The sequence below is a fragment of the Tachypleus tridentatus genome, chromosome 7 (genome assembly GCF_004210375.1).
Source record: "Tachypleus tridentatus isolate NWPU-2018 chromosome 7, ASM421037v1, whole genome shotgun sequence".
Taxonomy (NCBI): Eukaryota; Metazoa; Arthropoda; class Merostomata; order Xiphosura; family Limulidae; genus Tachypleus; species Tachypleus tridentatus.
Window position 1 is genome coordinate 53,222,315 of NC_134831.1, and position 22,978 is coordinate 53,245,292.

Below are 22,978 nucleotides of genomic sequence, written 5' to 3' on the forward strand. Positions count from 1 at the left end.
TGACAATAATACACGAGGCAGTGATCATTTTCCTATAATCTTGAGAGAGACTAGCTGTGGTCGATGCCACCCGACCTGTGTACCCCGGTGGGAGCTGGATCAAGCAAACTGGCACTCTTTCACTGCTCTCGCAGAACTTTATCCTGCCATCGTCTGTAAGCCATCAATAGACGACTGTGTGGCAACAGTAACTGACTGTATTATGCAAGCAGCTGCTCAACGTATTCCTAAAACCTGGACACATTTTCCACTATATCCTCGTCCATGGTAGAATCCTGCCTGCCACATGGCACGGAAGGCTAAAAAACGAGCGTGGGATACTTTTCGAAGATATTCCACACTCTCGAACTGCATCGCTTTCAGTGGGCCCGTGTACATGCTCGATAGGTAAGACGTCAAAGCTAGAAGGAATCTTGGATTAAGTTCACAACCAGCATATCTTTTACTACCAGTTCCAAAGTCATATAGGACAAGATTCGAAAGGTCAGCGGGCAATATAACTCTATCCACCTCTCGATCTTGTTTTCTGATGGCCGGGATGTAGCTGATACCCAGAGCATCGTTGATATTTTTGGTGAAATCTTTTGCCGGATATCTAGCATTTTTGCTTCTTCTTCCATCTTCTTAGCCATCAAGACTCGGGAAGAGCAAACGCCTCTTTCCTTTCGAGCTGATTGTCTCTATGACGACAATCGTTCCTTTACAGAGATGGAACTTGAACTGGCCCTTCATCAGTCTGGCAGTACATCGGTTGGACCTGATGATATACAGTATGATATGCTGCGCCATCTATCTCCTGCTTCTCTTGCTATTCTTCTGATTGTTTTTAACCGGATCTGGCAGGAGACTTTTTCCTGATGTTAGGTGCCAGGCTGTTGTCCTACCTTTCTCCAAGCCTGGGAAGAGTCCCAAGATTCCTTCAAACTACCGTCCAATTGCTTTGACAAGCTGTCTCTGTAATACCTTTGAGAGGATGGTTAATGCTCGTCTTGTTTGGTTCCTCGAATTAAACAACCTCCTCTCGCCCACCCAGTGTGGGTTCCAACAACAGCACTCCACCATGGACCACCTGATTCGACTTGAAACGTCAATGAGAGAAGCCTTTCTCAAACAACATCTTGTATCAATATTCTTTGACATTGAGAAGGCTTATGATACAACATGGAGATATGAAATTTTGCTAGACCTCCATATATATGGGTTACGTTGTCTTTTGCTCATTTTTATTTGAAAAAATTTATAGAAGATTCCGAGTTCGTGTGGGGTCGACACTTTCCCATTCCTTTCTACAGGAACTTGTAGTCCCTCAGTGCTGTGTTCTGAGTGTCACACTTTTCTGGTTAAATTTAATGTCATCACTGAACAACTCCCTCTCACTGTTGCAAATAGTCTCTATGTCGACGACTTTCACATCTCATGTCAGTCGTCGTACATGAGGTATATTGAGTGGCAGCTACAGACTGCCCTCAATCGTTTACTAAAGTGGACACAGCAAACAGCTACAACTCCTCTCTCTATAAAACTGTTTGCATGCACTTTTGCTGCTAACTGGGTATTAACCCTGATCCTGAACTCCGTATTTGTGAAGTTCTGCTGCCTGTTCTTGGGGCATATCTTTGACCGTAAGCTGACCATTATATCACACATCAAGCAGCTACGGGTCAAATGTACAAGAGCACTGAACATCCTCCGTGTCCTCTCTTCCACCACTTGGGAGCGAATCGATGTTCTATGCTAAAGATATATTGTACTCTTATTTCATCCAAATTTGACTACGGATGACTTATCTATGACTCTGCCAGAACCTTGGCCTTAAAGATGTCAGACCCCTTTCATCATCAAGGACTTCGGCTCTGCACTAGGACTTTCTGCACTTCCCAAGTTCAGAGCTTATACATAGAGTCTCGTGAACCTTCTTTACACCTCTGCCGTTTGCAACTGTCTTTGCTATATGTTTCGAAACTTCGTTCCTTACCAAAGCATCCCACCTAGGGTTGTGTTTTCCTTCCTCGATTGGCCATGCTTTTGCAGTCCAGATGGTCTGCCATTGCTCCTTCTGGTTTTCGTATCCAGGCGCAGTTGGATGAATTGGGTGTTTCCTTGGATAACATTGCTGATCCACTGGTGAGCCCATCCCACCATGGCTTCTTACAGTCCCCAATTATGACCTGTCTTTAGGTCATCTGAGAAAATTAGACACTTCTGATTGGAAACACTGTCTGCTATTTGCTGAATATCTTTTGAACCATCCTTCCATTCCTATTTAAACAGATGGTTCGAAATCATGAGATTCTGTGGGCTCTGCCATGGTTTGTTGTGGTTCGGTGGTTGCGCGCAGAATCCCCTCTACAGCTTCTGTGCTCACTTCTGAACAATATGCCATTATCTTGCCCTGGATCACAAAGAAGCTAAGCAGTACTCAAACTGCACTATTTATACTGACTCGCTTAGTTCTCTACTGACCCTGGAATCGCTTTACATTGGTTCACACCTTGTTCTTGCCGATATTCAAAGCCGAATGGCCCATTTTTCTTTAACATCTACTTCTATCCAATTTTTCTGGATACCGGGCCACTTTAATATTCGAAAGAACGAGCTCACCGACATTGCAGCTAAGTCTATCTGCTCTGGCATTGTCACCACTGTGCCTGTTCGGTGGTTGCGCGCAGAATCCCCTCTACAGCTTCTGTGCTCACTTCTGAACAATATGCCATTATCTTGCCCTGGATCACAAAGAAGCTAAGCAGTACTCAAACTGCACTATTTATACTGACTCGCTTAGTTCTCTACTGACCCTGGAATCGCTTTACATTGGTTCACACCTTGTTCTTGCCGATATTCAAAGCCGAATGGCCCATTTTTCTTTAACATCTACTTCTATCCAATTTTTCTGGATACCGGGCCACTTTAGTATTCGAAAGAACGAGCTCACCGACATTGCAGCTAAGTCTATCTGCTCTGGCATTGTCACCACTGTGCCTTTTCCATACATGGGCTATGGCTCTGTGCAAGCTGGCAGTCGACTTGGAATGAACAACGCAAAAACAAGCTTTTCCAAATAAAACCCTATATTGGACTTTGGCTGTCTTGCTTCCGTAAGGATCGGAAAGAGGAAGTTGTTCTAACTAGACTACGCATTAGTCACAGTTTTTTAACTTATCGTTTTTCTTTTATCTGGAACTGATGCACCAGTGTGTAGTTTGTGTAACACTCAGGTCATAATAAGCCACATTTTACTTTCTTGTCATTGTTACGACTCTGAACGACGGCACCTTTCTAAACATGTTCTGTCCCAAGGTTTGTCCATAATATTAGACAGTGTTATTGGTGATGATGATACTGTCCACCTTGGAAATGTTTTTAGTTTTTTAAGGGCCATTAATCTTTTTAATGCCATTTAAGTTTTTTTATTTTTACATTACATCTTTTAATGTGGCTCCCTTTTAAAAATCACAGTCCATCTAGTTCGATTTGAAATTAGAAACTGGCAATAACATTAAATAACTCGAAACCAGAACTGGATAGGCCAACTTCAGGGGACTAACGCTGCTGTTTGAACTACCCGTTAGTCATCTTGGCGAGTTATTATTATAATTTTGCTACATGCCTTTTAAAACATTTTTATTACTTTCCTTTTTGAAAATGGCCATAACGTCAAATAACTCGGAACCAGGACTGGTAAGGTTAACTTCAGGTGACTGACGGTGTTTTTTTGAACTTACCTGTTAGTCTTCCTGGCGAGTTGTGATTATTACAGTTACGCTACAGAAAGTCCTTTACAACTTGAATTACTGTAGTTTTTCTCTTGACATTGTAGACTAGATGTAAACATTGGTTTTAAGCTATTTATGTTTTTTAAACTTTGTTTTGTTTTACCTTAATTTCCTTTTATGAATTTTACTAAGTTTACTTTTAACTTTTTACCGGATGTTTGGCGCAGATAGCCTAGCTGCTTTGTGCCATAAAACACTAAATCAACCAACCAACATATTCGAATAAGGCAAAAATGTTGTGCATTAGGTAGAATTATGTTCTGTAGAACGCATACAAAATTTTATTTTTGCTTCAATCCTTATCCCAAATGGCACTGAAATATTCTGTGTTGTTAGAAATATTTTCCTTCTATAAGATTGAATTTCTGTGATATTTTATACGTTTTACATAAAGACATGGGAAGTGTTTAGTTCACCATCTTCCTAAAACAGACATTTATTTTTAAATACTACAGAAACCCTAGAGAAACACAAGCTTTGTAAAACTTGTGCAAGCTGATGTCATGAGATATAAATAGCAACAGATAGTAATTCAGTTTAGAATTCCGATGGATTAGCGGTAGGTTTACGATCTGGGTCTTCTAGTGAGTACAGATAATGATTTTCAGCAACCAATGATAAGGTACACATGGGACAACTTAATGTCTCTTATAGAGTTTTACAATACATTCAGCAACGTAACAAAACGCACAGTAGTAAAAGGTTTATTATGGGATAAAATGCATAACCTCTGTTTCTTCTTCTCTTGTAAGTTCCTTTTACGAGTTAAAAGCAACAGAAAAAAATCTATAGACACTTTCCTTATTAAACCCATTATATTTAACAGGGTCTAATGTTAGCATTGAAAATAATAGTTTTAAATGAACTTCAACTCATTGCTTAACAGTTAGCTTAAAGGTTTATACGATAAAAATCTGAGTCTGATACCCGTGAAGAGTACTGTGTAGGTTTGTAGCTTTGCTCTTAAAAATATTAACAAACTCAAAGACCCTTTACACTGCTGAGTGATAAGGTTGTTCTTCAAACCAAGAAAATGAAATCATATTTATAATTTTATGATCTCCTGGTGGATGTTGTTTGTAAATTATGCTAACGTAATATTTGTAGTTTAGGATCAATCAAAACTAATAGACTAAATAGCAATGCATGACTTACATAAGTTAATCCCACCTCTGAAGCCCCATGAACGCAAAATACCACAAAGGAAAAATCGTATGTTATCACATTTATAAACTGTAGAGTCTGCACCTGAATAAGTCCAAGTTCCCTAAAAATTTACGTTGTTCAACTACTTCACGGGGTTGGTGATTAGGGTTCTTAATTCGCAATCTGTGAGTAGCGGATTCGAATTCACGTCGCCGGACATGTTGGTCGTTTCAGCCATAAGGGAGCGTAATGTGACAGTTTACCACACTACTTGCTAATAAAAGAGTAGCCCAAATGCCTTCCCTCTCGTTTTTCTCTGCTAAATTAAAGATAAGTATCTGGATAAGAAATGGAAACCACCAGGTAAATCTGCCAAGAATCACCGATGATGAATCAGCATATAATATTCGTAAACAACCTCAAAACAAAACGTTTCTACCATGACTGGTTAGGATAAGACACCCCACTCTCGTTTGTTTCTTGTTAAGCGCTAAACCACCCAATGGACTGTTTATTCTGTGTATCGAAACTCGGTATTTAGTGTTACAAATCTTCGGATTTACCACTGAGCTACTTGGGGTAGCTGCCCTTTGTGTGCTAAGCATTATTATTTATGATGTATTGGATTAGTATTTTGTTTATTTATTGTTTTGTTATAAGCTATTTGAAAAACACTGTGTACTACCAAATGAACTGTATTAGTGTCAGCGCATGTATTATATTGCTAATGTTTGTAAAGTTCAGTAGCCCATCCATATACATTGTGTTAGCAACAATAGTTCATTACATATTAATAATTAACGTGTAATGTAGCTGGACATTTGTTAATGTTTATACATGTTCTGCTAAAGGGTTAGGTTAAGGTTAACAATAACATTAATAAGAGTCACTTTTTACAGATCAGAATAACTTAAGAGGTCACTGTTTTCCAGTTTACATAATATAGTATTAATAATTTATTTAATGTCAATATAAAACATGGGTAGTTCCAAATTCTATGTCACTATTCAAAACTAAAATGAAAAGGCTCACTTTCGTAATAATAATTTGAACTTCAAATGGCTAGCACTGCACCATGCATGAGTTTCCAGTATGTGACGTCACTAACTGCTATCAGCTACAGTATGTAGCCAGTAAGTATAGAGGCAATTTTGCTAAAACCAATGTTCCTTTGCGCCATCATTCTAGACAATACGCACTTCGCGCATGACTCATGACCTTCCCGACCCCTACTGAAATCATCGGTGATTTCTAAACACATATTTCGTTTAAATTGACCGTGATATGAGTTATATGAGATAATTTTCCCCATTTTCTGGAGAAGGGAAAGGCACATATCCAAATTCTTAGGTAAAACGGCCCCCAAACGTGAAAAGTGCGTTATTTTTTCATTACATGAAAATGCCTATGTCCAATGTTTAGTTTAACTAGAAGTTACACTTATAACAACAAAAGAATAATTTTGAAACCTTTTGTTTTTTAGTGGCCTTAATCTTAACTGATGAATACCACATTCAAAGTTACGTTAGCCGTCTTAACCCATTTTCTTCTAAGTATTATTGAGAACATTTCTTAAAATACTGCTTAACGTTCGTAAATAAATAACGAGCAGACTTCTCCAGTTCTCTGTTCAAATACAGGACTATACTTTACTTAAATTAACGAATACTGACAAGTAATTTAATGATAGAGTTTTTCAGCAGTAAAGTAAGAAAAAAAGAAACACATTTACTCTACAGTCACTTTTCGTTTCAACCAATGTTTCGCAACTGCTGCTTCATCAGAGCTAGAAGCTTTAACAACAAGTTGCAAACTGAAGTGACAGCGTTGAACTCGAGCCTCAGTTTATAAATAGATGAAGTCTCTTTAATACGGAGGTTTCTTCATCAGTGGCCCTATTCAAGATCTGAAATAAATTAGAATGAACACAAACGTTACATTCACCTAGGGCGTATATAAGTACATTAGACTTAATTAGAAATATAGCATTAGCGTGTTATTTCGTACGAATTATTTACTTTAATTTAGTAGAACCAATCTAGCTTTTCCGACAAAAAGAATTTTCGAACATCACAAAATTCTTGTGTGAAGATGATATTCCGAGTTATTTTGTTAGCAGAATATTTTATTGTTGCTTAAATAAGCGAAGTTTAGTTACATATTGTGCTTATGATGTGACTAGAAATATTGTGGTTATTAGTTTACCTTATAATTAAGTATAGTAGTACTTAGTAGTAGGAATCGTGATGAAACGAAACGGCAGCCAGAAAAATTGCTGTTTAAAACCGCTTTTAAAATGTAGGAATGTTAACCATTACTATTTCACAGTTCTGATTGAACAAAACTAAGAGCGATTGTACGTATAAAGCTGCTCGCTATATACGTGTTTATAGATTTAATCAAAATTTTAGTATTTGAACGAATTTTCATGTAAATAAGTAAGTGAATTTCCCAAACAAGCATACAAAAAAAAAAATACAAACCTTATCACTCGATTTGTTTTCACAAGACTATTCCATCTGAAGTTCCAGTGATTATCTTGGATGCTTGTATAGATGTATATGAAATAAACGTTGCGCTATTTTAGGTATACAATTAATGGTGCGACATGGCCAGTTGAATAAGGCACTCGACTCGCAATTCGACAGTTGCGGGCTCGAATCCCCAAACATTATCGCTCTTTCAGCCGTGAGGACGTTACAGTGTGACGGTCAATCGCACTATTCGTTGGTGAAAGAGTAGCCCAAGAGTTGGCGGTGGGTGGTGATGATTAGCTGCCTTCCTTCTAGTCTTACACTGCTAAATTAGGGACGACTAGCGCAAATAGCTCTCGTGTAACTTTGCGCGAAATTCAAAAGAAACAAGGATACAATTAAATATGAGGGTAAATTGTTAGAAATTCTGATGAGTAATTAACTCGAATCGAGTATACACGCGCTCCACGTTTGGTATTGCTGGCGCACAAAAAAATATAACTTATGAAAATAAAATACAAAAGATATAATAAAAAGGTCAGTTTTTATGAAGACAACTATGGATCAATATACATGTAACTTACCTACTGGTAGTAACATGGAAACTTCTAATACTACAAAAAGAATTGAAACAGAAAACTCAAAACTACAAAAAACTGAGTTATTTAAAACTTAAAACTTCTATTCCTAATTTGTCTCAGAGTAATATTTTTGCTTGTTTTGTTTTGAATTTCGCAAAAAACTACTCGAGGGCTATCTGCTCTAGATTAATATGATTCCTGTGATTTCCCAAAGTAGGGTAATTTGTGTTTAATTTTACGTAATTCAGTTTGTATAGCTTTGACTTTCTTATTTCAACAGTTTTTTTGCAGAATTAAAGCTTTCTGTATTACTATAACTAGCTAGGTTACATGTATATCGATCTATACTTGTTTTAATATTTTTTTTATTTCTCTTATGTAGGTAAATGTTCTTTGATTATTAAAAGTCATCTAAAAATATCATCTGCAGGGTATGTTTGAAGGTACAACTGAGGTACATTTTAAACCTAATTGTCACTTTAGTTCTCTTTTTTTATTTAATGAAAAAATTCCATCTTTTCAATCTTCTTACATTGCTTGTAAATTTACTTGTTTCTGCTGTCAATAGCGTTACATTGGTTCTATTATAATAAAGTTAGTCACTCGTATAAAAGAACATGCTAATATTAACTCTCTTGTTAACTTTAATATACTTACACACACCATAGGTGATGTAGCGTTATTGTTATTTCTAATTTGTTTACGATTTGGCAAGGGCCAGTGATGAACAAAGCCTTCATATTAAGGATAGGGAGATCTGAATAGAAGAAGCGTGATTATAAGTATTAACGTACATAATTCACGATGAATGGACTTAACAAATTAAAGAACGTTGGAAAGAGTTACGGTCATGGTGTATTTGCAAAGTGTAGAGTAATGTGCATACATAAGAAGCCATTCAATTAACACCATATATATTAAGTTCAAAACAAGAAGTTCCTTCTTATGCAGGTATTTTAAAATGTAACGTCTCTAGGCAAAACAAATCCATGTAAAGCAAATTTAGTTTATTTCTTTAATATTTTTTGTGACCAACCTTTGTTAAACTCACTGCCTGAAGCTGAATAAGTATGCTATCTTTAAGGTTTTTATATAGTTGGTGGATTTAAATTACATACAATAAAATATTCCACTGATTTCATTTGTTTTGCTGTTTTATTTCATCAAGATACTTTCATATACACTCAGTAATACTGATGTTTGAAGGTTACACCAAATATGTCTGGGTTTCATCTCCTCCCCTTTCTATTGAGGAGCTGTTTTACCACGTTCTCTGTATTTTTGATATGGTTATGGTTAAAATAAAATATTTCCAACTAAGCGACTTTCGCGGTAAATTAGTATTTGTTTATATTGGGCAGAATTTGGAATTCCACCAGTATTATACAGATCATCTCTTTTGGTTAAACAGTATCTTACTTGGATACTTCCTCTACCAATTATTTTTCTCCAACACCAGTAGTTTCTTAAAGTATTGCAGGAACCTGCCAAAGTCGCATCTGTCTCTCAGTGAAGCAAGTCTAAGGTATTTAACATCGTATCTGGAAATCTTAGGTCATTTTCTGGTGCATGGTCTTATTATCAGTGGTACTAGTTTTATACTTTATTTAGATTATATATTTATATTTTTAAAGAAATTTCCCAACAGTAGTCTTCTGTATACAAAAGTGATGTATTGCGTCTTCATCGGAAAATGTATGTCTTGGAGTTGTATTTCATTCCTGAAAATAGAAAAGTACAATACCTCACGGGAGCGAAAAATTACAGAAATACATTATATAGCTTAACTGCTTTATTTATTTATTTCTTAAATTTCACATCACAAAAGTAATCATTATATAATATTACATTATATTAATATTACTTCAAATAAAGTTGACCACCACAATTTATTTAATTTTTTTATAAATATTCAAGAAGTTTTTTGAATGATGTTTTAATTGTGGGTAATTGCACTAAGTTTTTCTTTACATATTTTTTGTTTTGTGCTCAGACAAATATTATTTTTTGATTGAGTACGCATTTTGTTTTTGCCAATCATTTTTGAAAATTTTTAAGTCTTTTGCATTTGAATGAAAAATTTATTTGACAACTGTTTTATCGAAATAGAACCTTTTATTTCCAATGATAAACCAATTTTATGGAACAAACTACCGAATTTTTTTGCATCAATATGTAATTCCTCATCTCGAAAAATATAAGCTATATTTTTTCATCTATCTCATTGAGGTAAATAAATAGCTAAGGCCCTAAGACTGAACCCTGAGGCAACCCACTTGTGACATTAATCCAATTTGACTTAACTCCATTTGCAACAACCCTCTGTTTTCTTTCATCCAGCCATACTATTCAATTATTTAACTTATCCCCAAGCACCTATAGAGATAACTTTTTACAAGCCTTGTGTTACCTTGTTAAAGGCTTTCTGAAAATCCAGATACACCAAATTTACATTATTTATCCACAACTACATCAAAGATTTGTAAGGCACAACTTTCCCTTCATAAAATCATGTTGGCCATCCAATACAATTCTAAACTTTGTTAAATGACTTCAAAAAGCATCTTTTATCAGACTTTCCAAAACTCTTCCTACAATTGATGCAAGGCCAATAGGCCTATAATTACTGGAACAATTTTTATCACCTCCCTTAAAAAGAGAAATGGCATTAAATAACTTCTAATCCATTGAAACATGCACACTATTCAAGACTTCTTACAAACAACTAGTAGCAAATGCCTCACATATCCAATCCTTAACCTCCTTCAAAACCTGTGGGGAAATACTATCTGGCTCAGAAACTTTGTCCTCCCTTGTTTCCATCTATCAATTATCAAAAGGTACAGATTACTGCTTAAAATTTCTTAGATTTGTTTTTCTTTAATTTCTCTCTTAGACTCTGTAAATCAAACTATTATTTAAATCAATCCACTATTTTCTTTCTATAAAAGAGTATGTTTATTATGAATATTTGAAAAAGTTATCACTTACAGTTCCCACATTTGATCAGTATCTTATATAATGTAATTAAGTTCTCACATTGAAAGAAACAAACCTAAATTTCAAACAAACAAATTTTCAAGATGTCGTTTAAACAAGTGATAAAAATAAATAAAAACGTAGACTATATAAACATATTTGGGTGAGATATCGTCATTGTTTCCAAAAACCTGTTCAAACATTGTCCGAATTCCTAGTCAAAGATTAAAGAAAGTTTCTTCTACATTATACAGAATCATACATTATATGATTAAGATAAAACATTTTGAATGCTTCTAGAATAGAAAATTCATAAATGTTTAGAATGCTTTATGATGTTGTACATCACTATAAAAGTTTTAACATTATAAAAACTAAAAACTACATGCCCTAGTTTTTAGAAAAAAATTATTAGTGTCATTTCTAATAATACCTCTCATTTCTTAAAATTCATTTAAACCAAACACATGATTTGGAAGGTATTTGAATAAACAAGGGTTTTAGATGGGGATTATTATTGTATTCTATCCTAGACATTTTATGCACAGGAGATTGAGTGGTGCTCTTAAATTTTTGAACAGTAGTGCATATGTATGTAGACTAAACATTCGCCCTCGAGTGGCACAACGGTATATTTGCTGAATGACGCCGCTAGAAATCGAGTTTCAACAACCGAGGTGGGCAGAGAACAACTAGCTTATTATGTAACTTTGTGCTTAATTCGAAACTAAATACTAACCTGTTTCTATTATTATTTGACAGTGATTATGTAACATATAACTAACGTATGATTTAGGCCAGTCCAATAATTTTGGACATTATGTAACATATAACTAACGTATGATTTAGGCCAGTCCAATAATTTTTACCCGAGCATAGCGGCTCATAGAATAGCTCCGAGTTTTTTAAATACAAACGTTTGTCTCGTAGCTTTGTTCTCTAATGATCGATTTGATATCTAATAAGATTTGGATTTATGAGATCAAAACTTTTCGATTGATATATCTGACCACGCCCAATGTCAGTTTACTCTAATCCAGTCTAAGAGAATTTAAATTTGAGGATAAGCTAGTAAAGATTCTGATGAGTAATAAAATTGAATCAGGTATACACGCAAGCGCCCTACGGTTGGCATTGTTAGTACACAAAAATATAGGTATTAAAAAAAAGGGGTGGGGAATATCTCAAGGATTAATTTACTCTAATCCTGCTTAAACTAATTTCAAGTGTCGCGGCTATTGAAGATTCTCTCTTGTTTGAATAAATATACTGAATTAAAATACGAAGATCTAAGGGTTCTAGATTTACATAAACTAAAATTTTGACAGAGAATTACAAAACTAAATAAGATTTTAAAACCAGATGGTTCGTATCTAATGAATTTATATTAACCTTTACCCGAATAAACCAACGATGAAAAGGAATTTGGCAATGTCAGTCTGCATCAACCTTATGAGGAGACATCATTTTTTATTTTTGTTTAAGAGTATATACCTAGTATCGTCAAGAACTTTGAGCAAAGCCTACTGTGACTACACTTAACTCTGAACAAAAGTCTCGATTTTATCGTATTAAGACATGAGGAAACAATGCCACGTGCCTAGAAAAGATGTAATCGTCAATGATTTAGCTACATGAGCACTCATTAGTATACAAAGAGGCATCGTTTCTAGAGCTGACAAGCGCGTGCTGCTGTGTGATCAGATTTTCTAAAAACAATGGCAACAAATTAGGTACGTATTCTCAAGAACGTTCGAAACGTTTGTCGGTAGTATTGTTTTTTTAAATCCACAGAACTAATATGTTTAGTTTAAAAGAACTGTAATTTTGAAAGTATATTTAGTGATTTCAAAAGAATCATCTAAAATAAAGATTAAAGCAGTAAGAAGAAAACTTGTACATTTCTAGAGATGCCATACTCTAGTCACGTCTTCGTTATACACTCTTATGTCGTGTTGATTTTTCAACGCGACATTTTCTACATTTTAACAAGGGTGATGATGATATGTCACAAATTTGACGATTTTTCAGTTTCTAAAAATAATGTAATGGGATGTTGTAGAAACTAACACATGTTTATGTGTTTGGAATTAAGCACACAGCTACACACACAATGGGCTATCTGTGCTCTGCCCACCGTGGGTATCGAAACCCTGTTTTTAGAAGTGTGAGCCCTTAGACATACCGCTGTGCCACTGGAGGGACTAACATCTGACAGCTTTCTTGTTTAATTTTTTAATATTTCAAATTATCAAACACACCTTACAATTTATAATGCGGTTTCTTTCACAGTATGCTATACATTATGGTATTCTGTAAATAATTATTTCTGGGAAATTTTTGTATCTTTTGCAATTTAAAGCACCGGATATACCTTGCGTCTCTAGAATGTGGTGTATGTTTCGCTACAAAGGCAAGATTGACATAATACTAATAATAGTTTCTGAAAATAAAATCTTTTGTTACATCTAAAACGTTTTGGGCTTCCAAAGGTGTTTCTTGGCAAATATTTTTTCTTTTACTCTTTGTGCGTGTTTTTTTCATAGCAAAGCCAGATAGGGTCTTCTGCTGAACCCACCGCGGGGAATTGAAGCCCTGACTCCGTAGACTTACCGCTGTACTAGCGGGCGGCTACTCTTTGTTAAATATGACGTTGTAATAATTTTTATATTATTTATCATGTGAAATTATCAAATATTAAAAGAACCTCTTTTGTAACTTTCATTCCATTCTTCATATGAAGTAAGCATGGAATATTACGCTATATAATTAGAACTTTCATACCTATCATTTTTGGATTTAATCGGGCTTTATATATTCAACAAACAAAAACTGAAAACTGAAGAAATAGTAATGTTCACAGCTTTAGGCGCAGTAATTAGCGTAAGTTACTTGTTTGAAAAATAGTTTAATTGTGTAAATCATAACTGACATGAAAGATTTTAAAAAAGGTAAATGGTCTTTTATCATTTTATCATGATATTAATATAACAAATGTATTTTGATATTTACTGAATGTCTGTAATAACGAGACCAAAAACGATGTTTTATTTTAAGAAAACACATTAATACTCTTTTTTAACGTTTCGAAACTAAAAATAGATATATTTTAATTTTTTCATGAATTTATAAACTAAGCTTATTCTGATACATTATTATTATTATTTTGCTCCCAGCAAATACGTGGCTTGTTTTTGGACAGACATACTACTTGATGACCACAAAGACCACTTTCTAAATGAAATAAAGTAGTCTTTCTTGGTTGTTTATTCTCCCTTTGTTTACTGTAAGAGTGTTTTTTGGTCATTTGGTAGTGATATTTATGTACGTGTTTTGCCGTTAGAGATGAGCTCTGTAGGTCTCTATTCCATCGAAATAAAGATAATTCTTGCAAATGTTGATTCTTTTGTCGTTCATTCTGGAAATCTGACATCTTAAAGTGACATCTAGATTTACTGACATTCTTTCGTTTTGAGTCTTTATTCCAGAAGTCATTGTTTACTAGAAATAAACGTGGTGTTTTTGGCTGTTCCTTATCTTCCTGCTGTGCTTGAGAAATTAAGAATATCAGATTACATCGGCGAGAAAACCATAATCTCAAATGGGAGAGGGACTGTTTAAAAGTAGAATTGAATATGCAATGTAGAAGGGGGTTAACAAAGGTGTTGCAGAGAGTGAAACACATTACTCCTATGTAGATGTGAGAATGCATGTACATCCCTTCCTGTTTTTTACTGTCAAAATAAACAATGGAAACTACCACGTGCATTGGAATCCACATCAGCCCAATCACCACAACATTTGTTACCAAAATTTTCACTGTACGTAAGTGGCGCTGTGATCGCAGTTCATACAAGGTTTTTCCTCCGTGTCGATAGGCGGCTCCACCATGTGTTGTCACGCCCCAGTTATGTTCCTTAAGTGTTTTGAAAATTTGACGATAGTTGTAGACCAACCAAGACACTGGGAGAACATAAACTAGAAGTAAAAAAGATACAGTAAAAGTACTAGTTTCTCCCACGGTTGTTCTATCCGGCCAGATAAGTGTACAAAACTTCACTACATTGTTTTCATAGGGCAAAACAACCACAGTAAAAAATAGTGCACATGGTAATAACAGTGCACTACCTATTGCCCAAAGTGCAACAATGAGTCCAAGAGTATGCTTGGTAGAAAGTTTAGAGCATGCTGTACGAGAACAAAGTCCACGATAGCGTTCAACGCTGATCAGGGTCGAGGTCCAAGTCAATTGAAACCCACATAAGCACTGCGAATAGAACAAAACACTGCATAGGCCCTTTCCAAATAACCATTCCTCGGTGATTCTGGTTGTAGCAATCAGAGGAATACCGGCGGCAAATATCAGGTCGGTAACTGCCATGTTAATGATCAGAAAGTTGGTTCCAGTCTTCATGCGGCGGTCGCGGTAAAACACCCACATTATTAAGATATTTGTTGGCACGGCGAGCATCAAGATAGCAGACAAAAATACAACTTCGAGCAAACGTAATTGAAGAGGTCGCTGGAATTCACTATAGAATGTGAAGTATGCTCTCGAAACTCCCCTCCACTTCTCACTGGGGTTCAGGAAATAGGACTTGTTCAGTGGGTTATCTTCATCCATCGCTAAATATCCTGCTTGAGTGAAGAAAAAATAGAAAGTTCTATAACTCACTTATATGTTCTTTTTATAATATCTTCGTTAGTAGTTTCTAGCGTATAGGTTACAAGTACATATTCACCTACACGTTACAACTATATACTTACACCTACACGCACGTACATACACAAGTATACAGATGCGCGTATTTAGACAATTACATACTCAAACCCTCTCACCCACAAACTAACTACATAACTTATCACTCACCCACGTAAGTAAATACATCTCCCCCCACATATATATATAGATGTAAGTGTTTTATGCATTCACGTTACTTTCTACAACTTCCCCGTTGGGGCAGCGGTAAGTCTTCAAATTTACAATGCTAAAATCAGGGGTTGGATCCCACTCGGTGGACTCAGCAGAGAGCCTGATGTGGCTTTGCTCTAAGAAAAGTACAAACACACATGCTTTCTACAAATGTTTGATGATATATAATAAAAGATGTTTCGTTATAATAATTATTCTCCATGACGATAAAATACAAAACAAATTGTAGTACAGTACGATTACTCTTAACATTAACTATACGTAGATAATATAGAATGAAATTATATGGAAATTATATAGATTTTCATTCTGGGAAGTGAACGAATATATCAAATGTGCTGTACGAGGTGAACTTCAAGATGTTTGTTTCTCTGTAAATTACTTTAATTTCGCAGCCTCTTTTTTATTGCTGCTGATACATATATTCATTTATAATAACCTAAATGTGTAATGATAAAATCGAGCAATTTAATAACGAGAATCACCAACTTCCTTGGTTCGTTAATAATGAAAAAATAGGACTCTAATAATCGATCATAAAATGGAGTATTGTAAAATATAGTTAATCACTGACACATGCATACATAAATATATTTTCCGTAGCAAATAGTTAATCACTCACACGTACATACATAAATATACTTTCCGTAGAATGTAGTTAATCACTCACACGTACATACATAAATATATTTTCCGTAGAATGTAGTTAATCACTCACACGTACATACATAAATATATTTTCCGTAGAATGTAGTTAATCACTCACACGTACATACATAAATATACTTTCCGTAGAATGTAGTTAATCACTCACACGTACATACATAAATATACTTTCCGTAGAATGTAATTAATCACTCACACGTACATACATAAATATACTTTCCGTAGAATGTAGTTAATCACTCACACGTACATACATAAATATACCTTCAGTATAAAAAAAATGTTTTGTTTAACAATTTAAGTATTTTTAAATGCAAAATAAATGGAAAGATTAATTCTAGTAGTGTCAGGAATCATCTATTGAAGGTGTATGAATCACCAACAAAGTACAGAAGAAAAACAAACAAACTTTCAAACAATTTGTGGTATGGATAACAATACCTATACATCATAACCAGCTGACGAATGCAGTTTGCATCACGCCATATTTCATACCTAACAATAAAACTGGAGAGATAACTTCTATTGAAAAGCTGAATAGTCTCCAACTCTTTCAGAATGATAGGGTTTTAAGATGAACGTGTAATAAAAAGTGCAACAGACAGTTCGATACAACTTATGAAGAAAATAACCAGCAACATCAAACAGTTTACACTTCTCATTGGTGTTATTTTGACATATCAGTAAGAAAGTATAGTCTCACACTTAAAGTAAATGAGTAGGCTTAATGCTGAGCCATCTTGTATAAGGTGTGACCATTTCTATCGATCACCAAACTCTCTCTGAAACGTAACTATATTTTTACTGGTACTATAGATAAATACGTTAAATAGAAATTAAATGGCCGGATATTAGATTTTGACTAGTACCGTTAATGAACACAGCCTTCGAACTTGTTTATTCGACAACGTGATGTAGTAACATCAAGATAAGCAAGTGAACTCATTGTTTGTTTTGGAATTTCGCACAAAGCTACTCGAGGGCTATCTGTGCTAGCCGTCCCTAATTTTGCAGTGTAAGACTAAAGGGAAGGCAGCTAGTCATCACCACCCACCGCCAACTCTTGGACTACTCTTTTACCAACGAAAAGTGGGATTGACTGTCACATTATAACGCCCCCACGGCTGGGAGGGCGAGCATGTTTGGCGCGACGTGGGCGCGAACCCGCGACCCTCGGATTACGATTCGCGCGCCTTACGCGCTTGGCCATGCCGGGCCAAGCGAACTCATAAAAGTTATTAAAGAAATATATTTGTTTTCATAAAAGAAAAAGCCCTCTGATATCGCACTTGTTTTGATTGAAAGAAAAGATTGTCACAAACTATAAAAAATGGCATTGAATGTTTATAGGCACGCTAATGTCTATAAAACAGCGAGAAGTAATTTAATTAGGTACGTACAGACAAACATATATCCCACTGTACAACTTTGTGATGTAAATTTTCGGTCAGTGGTTCAAACCAAGATACACCAGCATCAACAAACATTATAAGTACAGTTTTTTCCTGTAACTCTTTGTTAAGAAAATTGTATATGATTAATTATCTACGGAGTCGAATATAAATTTGTATGCAGTAATATAGTTTATTAATCCGCGATAGAAAACTTTGACATAAGAAAGAACGAACTAGAATCATTGTTCGTCTTAATTATTTTGGTAAAATCCTGTTATTGTTGTTGTTTTCAGGAAAGTTTGCAGAGTAAGCAATATGCTGGAAGTTTCTTTAAACACAATCTTCCAATAAATATCAATGTAAGTTTAATTCCACTTGAATTTACGCACACATTAATTTACTATACAAACAGTATAGCAATTCATGGTGTTTACACATATATTTAACTTTGTAATAACCACGGCTTGTGGAACTGCACGATCTAAGCATTAGCTCTATTCAGTGCTTAAAAACACAAATATTTGAAAGCAATTTTATTCCCCCCCCTAAAAAACTAACTAAATGAAGACGACTGTATTCACTACTATCTTGTGCTTCGTAAGTGTATTTCTTGATTCCATCTTTACACACTGTTTGTTTGTTTTTGAATTTCGTGCAAAGCTACTCGAGAGCTATCTGCGCTAGTCGTCCCTAATTTAGTAGTGTAAGACTAGTGGGAAGGCAGCTAGTCATCACCACCCACCGCCAACTCTTAAACTATTCTTTTACCAACGAATAGTGGGATTAACATTATAACGCCCGCACGGCTGAAAGGGCGAGTATGTTTGGTGCAACGGGGATTCGAACTCAGATTACGAGTCGAACGCCTTAACCCACCTGGCCATGCCGGGCTCTTTACATACTGTGAATGAAGGTTCGTGTAGTGTACGTTTGCGAATAGTGTTCAGTTTCAAGCTACTTAAAGATGTGTGACACTAAAATATCCACGGGAAGATCCTTTCATTTGTCTCTTAGAATTAGATCTCATAAGACTGGGTGGACAACATGAAGAATCATTTTCAAATAACTCCCATCATTTTCCTACTATAATGAATTTTTTGCTTGTTTGAAGCTAAACACCTAGCCACACAATGGGCTATCCATGTTCTACCCACCACGGGGACCGAAATCGGTTTCTAGGGTTGTAAGTCAGTAGAGACACTGTTGTGCCAATGGCAGGTTTCTACAAAGAATCAGCAGGGCAATTATATGGGTAAATCGGGTTTTAAGTATAAAAAGAAACAGAAGAAAAATTTCACATTGGATAATAAAAAGTAACATTATACAAAGAAATAAGTGTCTTACCTTCTTAAAATGTATATAAGATGACAATCTAGATGTATTGTTGTACGTTAATTACCGTTGTACGACTGAACACATTATGACAAAATTTAGAATATATATGTAAATATACCTGAAGTTGTTTTATCTGTAATCTAGCAGGACACTTGACGTCATTCTTTCCAATCTCTTGAAATAGCTGGTTAACTAGTACTACAGCAAAGCATTAGAGGGGACAGGAGAGAAATAGTAATACAGCAGAGTATTAGAGGTGGGGGAAAAAGAGTAGGGAACCACTTATACCCTGATATAACAGATGGCACGTACTTACGACTTTCAATCAAACGAAGTTGTTATCAAGGTGACTTTATTAGCGCGATTAGTAAGCTTTTAGTAATTTTAGCATTTTTTTCCTCTTAAAAATGTAAAACGAGAAAGATTAAACAATTCGTTGTGAAGATGAGTGGTTGTTTTTTCTTTAATTCAATTTGCTTAAAATGAGTCTTCGATACGGTCTTACATTATTTAGCTGGACAAATAAAATAAAATTTACTTTGGTGTAGCTACACTTATTGAAAGTGAGGAATTGGTTTAGTTGTTTAAGATTGAAATTCACAGATTTTATTTTGTCTTCGTATTTCTTGTTGCTAGGTGCCCAACACTTTGCATCAATGTTGTCGCTCAATATTTCACTTAAACATGTGTTAACTGCATCCAATGTTACACAACATTCAAAATTCATATATTTGTCTTTCGTGTTATTATCATTGTTTCACAAGCCTACAAAAAATCGGCGATGAATATTTTATTCAAACTTAGGCAAACCAACTAAAAGAACTCCAGCGCAAGCCATGGGAATATTTTAAGTCGATTCTTGAAATAGAAGAAGAGATTTTGTCAGGTTTTTTATTGCTTCTGTCCAAGTTTTAATTCGACGCCATTAAAGCCCCGAAGCCTACAACTAAAACGACTAGCTATACTGCGTCAAAACCTATGTACAGCTACTAAACAAACTCTTGCGAAGTTGATTTCTGAAAGTCAAGATATTTGCCCTCTAAAATATTCCAAGTTCTTCTTCGCTACCAACATGAGCTCTTCGAAACCATTCAAGCATGAAAAAAATGTATAAGTCGTTTCAGCACTGTTATACCAGTCGGAAAAGCTTCGTTTTATTAGAGTAAACGATGTGTTTATTACTATTGATTATAGTTTTGCAAGCCGCTAAAGAGTAAAAAAAAACGGCTACGAATATTTTACTGAATCATGGATGATAATAATAAATACAGTATTTAGTACATCACAGGGTATTTTTAAGTTAATTTAAAATCCTTCGTTTCTTCACCACTGAAAAAACAACTTTATTTGACTGATGTGCATTAATTGCAAAATAACTTGTGCTAATTGTAGTGCATTAACTACAAACTGTCATGTTGATTAATCATCATTTCTAGGGTTCGCTGTTCTTTATTCTTTCTCGAGTTTACTGTTGTACTTTATCTCTACGTGGTTTTCTCTGACTATGTCATGAATCTTTTAACAGTTGACTGTTACCATTGTAGATTTCTCTACTCTTCTGAGTGGTGATTTATTCAACTGACTTTCGTAGTTCGCTTATTTACGTCCCACCTGGAGCAGCGGTAAGTCTTCGGATTTACCAAACTAAAATCAGGGGTTTGATTCTCCTTTTTCGGTGGACACAGCAGCTAGCCCGTTGTGGCTTTGCTATAAGAAAAACAATAAGCTTGTTAAAAGTGTGTTTACACGAAACCTCAAGCTCAGTAGAAAATGTTAGGTAGAAAAAAGTGAATGCAGCACTAAACCTTTGGAAACAACGTGAAGCCCTCAGTTAAATGTATATGCAGGCATGAACTTTAAAATTTATTCTTCATAAATAGACATAAAAACCTAATCAACAAGAAAATAAAAATTGTTAATTTAAAAGAGGTTGAATAGGGGCCGTCAAAAACTTAGAAAAACGCGTAGAATCAAAACACAAATATTATATTTTTAAGTCTGTAACTAAGGACGATAAAAAGGTAAATAAAGTAAACTCGAAATTGTCTAGATAATTTTATTAAGCTATTTTAATTCTATTAAGTTTTACAGGTGTTGTAGTTATGAAATAAAAATGCTTAGTTTGTGAATATAATGTGGATACTTTTCCTAGTTTTTAGTTTTTAAAAGTATCCCAAGAATGATAAAACAGCTAAAGTATATCTCGTATAGACACAAAAAATGAACAAACAACACATATGTGGTTCATATAGACACACTAGAAAGGTCAAACAGCTCGAGTGGAGTTCGTATACATACACAAAAAAACATAAAATAGTCAAGGTGTGGTTCACATGGACACATAAGAAAGGCCAAGGATTGAAAGTGAGTTTTTTTTTATCTAAACACAAAAAAGATCAAATTATGGTTCATATAGACACACAATAAAGAACACACAGACCAAGTGATGTTCGTATAGACATGTAAGAAAGAACAAAACAGCTAAAATGTAGTTCAAATAGACCCGCAAAAAAGACTGAACAGCCAAAGTGAGGTTCATATAAACACAAAAAGAAATATTAAACAACCGAAGTGTGATTCGAAAAGACACACGAAAAAGAACAAACATCTAAAGTGGGGCTCGTATAGGCGCACAAGGAAGACCAAACAGTCAAAGTTTGGTGCATATTGAGATACACAAAAAAGAACAAAACGCCAATTTTTAGAGTTCTTATAGACATGCAATTAATAACAAAACAAAATATACGTAAAAAAAAACATAAAACATAACCAAACACCCAAAGTGGAGTTCGTAAAGACACACAAGAAAGACCAACAACCAAAATGTAGTTCATATAGACATGCAAAAAATAACAACTATCCCAAATACCATTTATATAGACATACAAGGGAAACCAAACATCCAAAATATTGTTCTTGTAGATGTATAAGAAATACAATATTCTTGAAATAATCTCAAACTATGACGCTCCGCCGTCTGTGATACATGTAGATTCTAAAAGTGTTAAACAATTTTTTATACATAAGTTATCAAAAACAATCTATAACAGTAACGTTTTTTAACAACACTGAAATATCAGTGAAGTGCAGAACATCTTTCTATAGTTTTGATTTTTTTATTATCTGTAACATATATATATATATATTCACAGATAATAATAATAATAATAATAATAATAATATATACACTGCTGGCCAAATTCTTAAGGCCTATGAACATAAAGAAAAATATGCATTTTGCGTTGTTAGACTCAACCACTTATTTGAGTAGAACTTCGAAAGATGAAAATAAGAAAAAAGAAAATAATAAAAAAAACGTTTTTAGCATTAATAGGAAAATGTGAACATTATAAAATTAGCCTAAATACTAGCTGGTCAAAAGTTTAAGACCATCTCAAAAATAATTCATAGACAGGGTAGAAAATGCCCAACAAGAGGTCTCAGTAGTGAGTTGCAGGCCGTCATTGCGAATAACTGCAAAGATTCGCTTTGGCAAGGTCGATATAAGCTTTGTAAAGGCTGGCCGGAATGTTATTCCAAGTGGTGAAGATGGCTTCATAAAGGTCATGCACTGTTTGGAATTGACGTCCATTTCTATAGACTTCCCTTGCCATCCACCGCCAAAAATTTTCAGTATGGTTAAGTTCGGGTGAACACGCTGGATGGCCCAAAAGAATCACGTTATTCGCCATGAAAA

General features: G+C 34.9%; 1 protein-coding gene across 1 annotated transcript; it reads right to left on the reverse strand.

Annotated features, from left to right (window-relative positions):
* Positions 1-14,004: 14,004 nt before the first annotated feature.
* Positions 14,005-19,340, reverse strand: LOC143257996 (neuropeptide Y receptor type 2-like). Its single transcript, XM_076517038.1, has 2 exons — positions 19,291-19,340; positions 14,005-15,588 (listed from the first exon to the last, which is right to left on the reverse strand). Exon 2 carries the CDS (start codon positions 15,575-15,577, stop codon positions 14,093-14,095), a length of 1,485 nt encoding a protein of 494 aa, XP_076373153.1. The 5' UTR covers positions 15,578-15,588; positions 19,291-19,340; the 3' UTR covers positions 14,005-14,092.
* Positions 19,341-22,978: the final 3,638 nt, after the last annotated feature.

What these genes read in the sequence shown, in the direction of transcription:
- LOC143257996 (XM_076517038.1), bottom strand. Translation starts at nt 15,577, where the DNA reads ATGGATGAAGATAACCCACTGAACAAGTCCTATTTCCTGAACCCCAGT.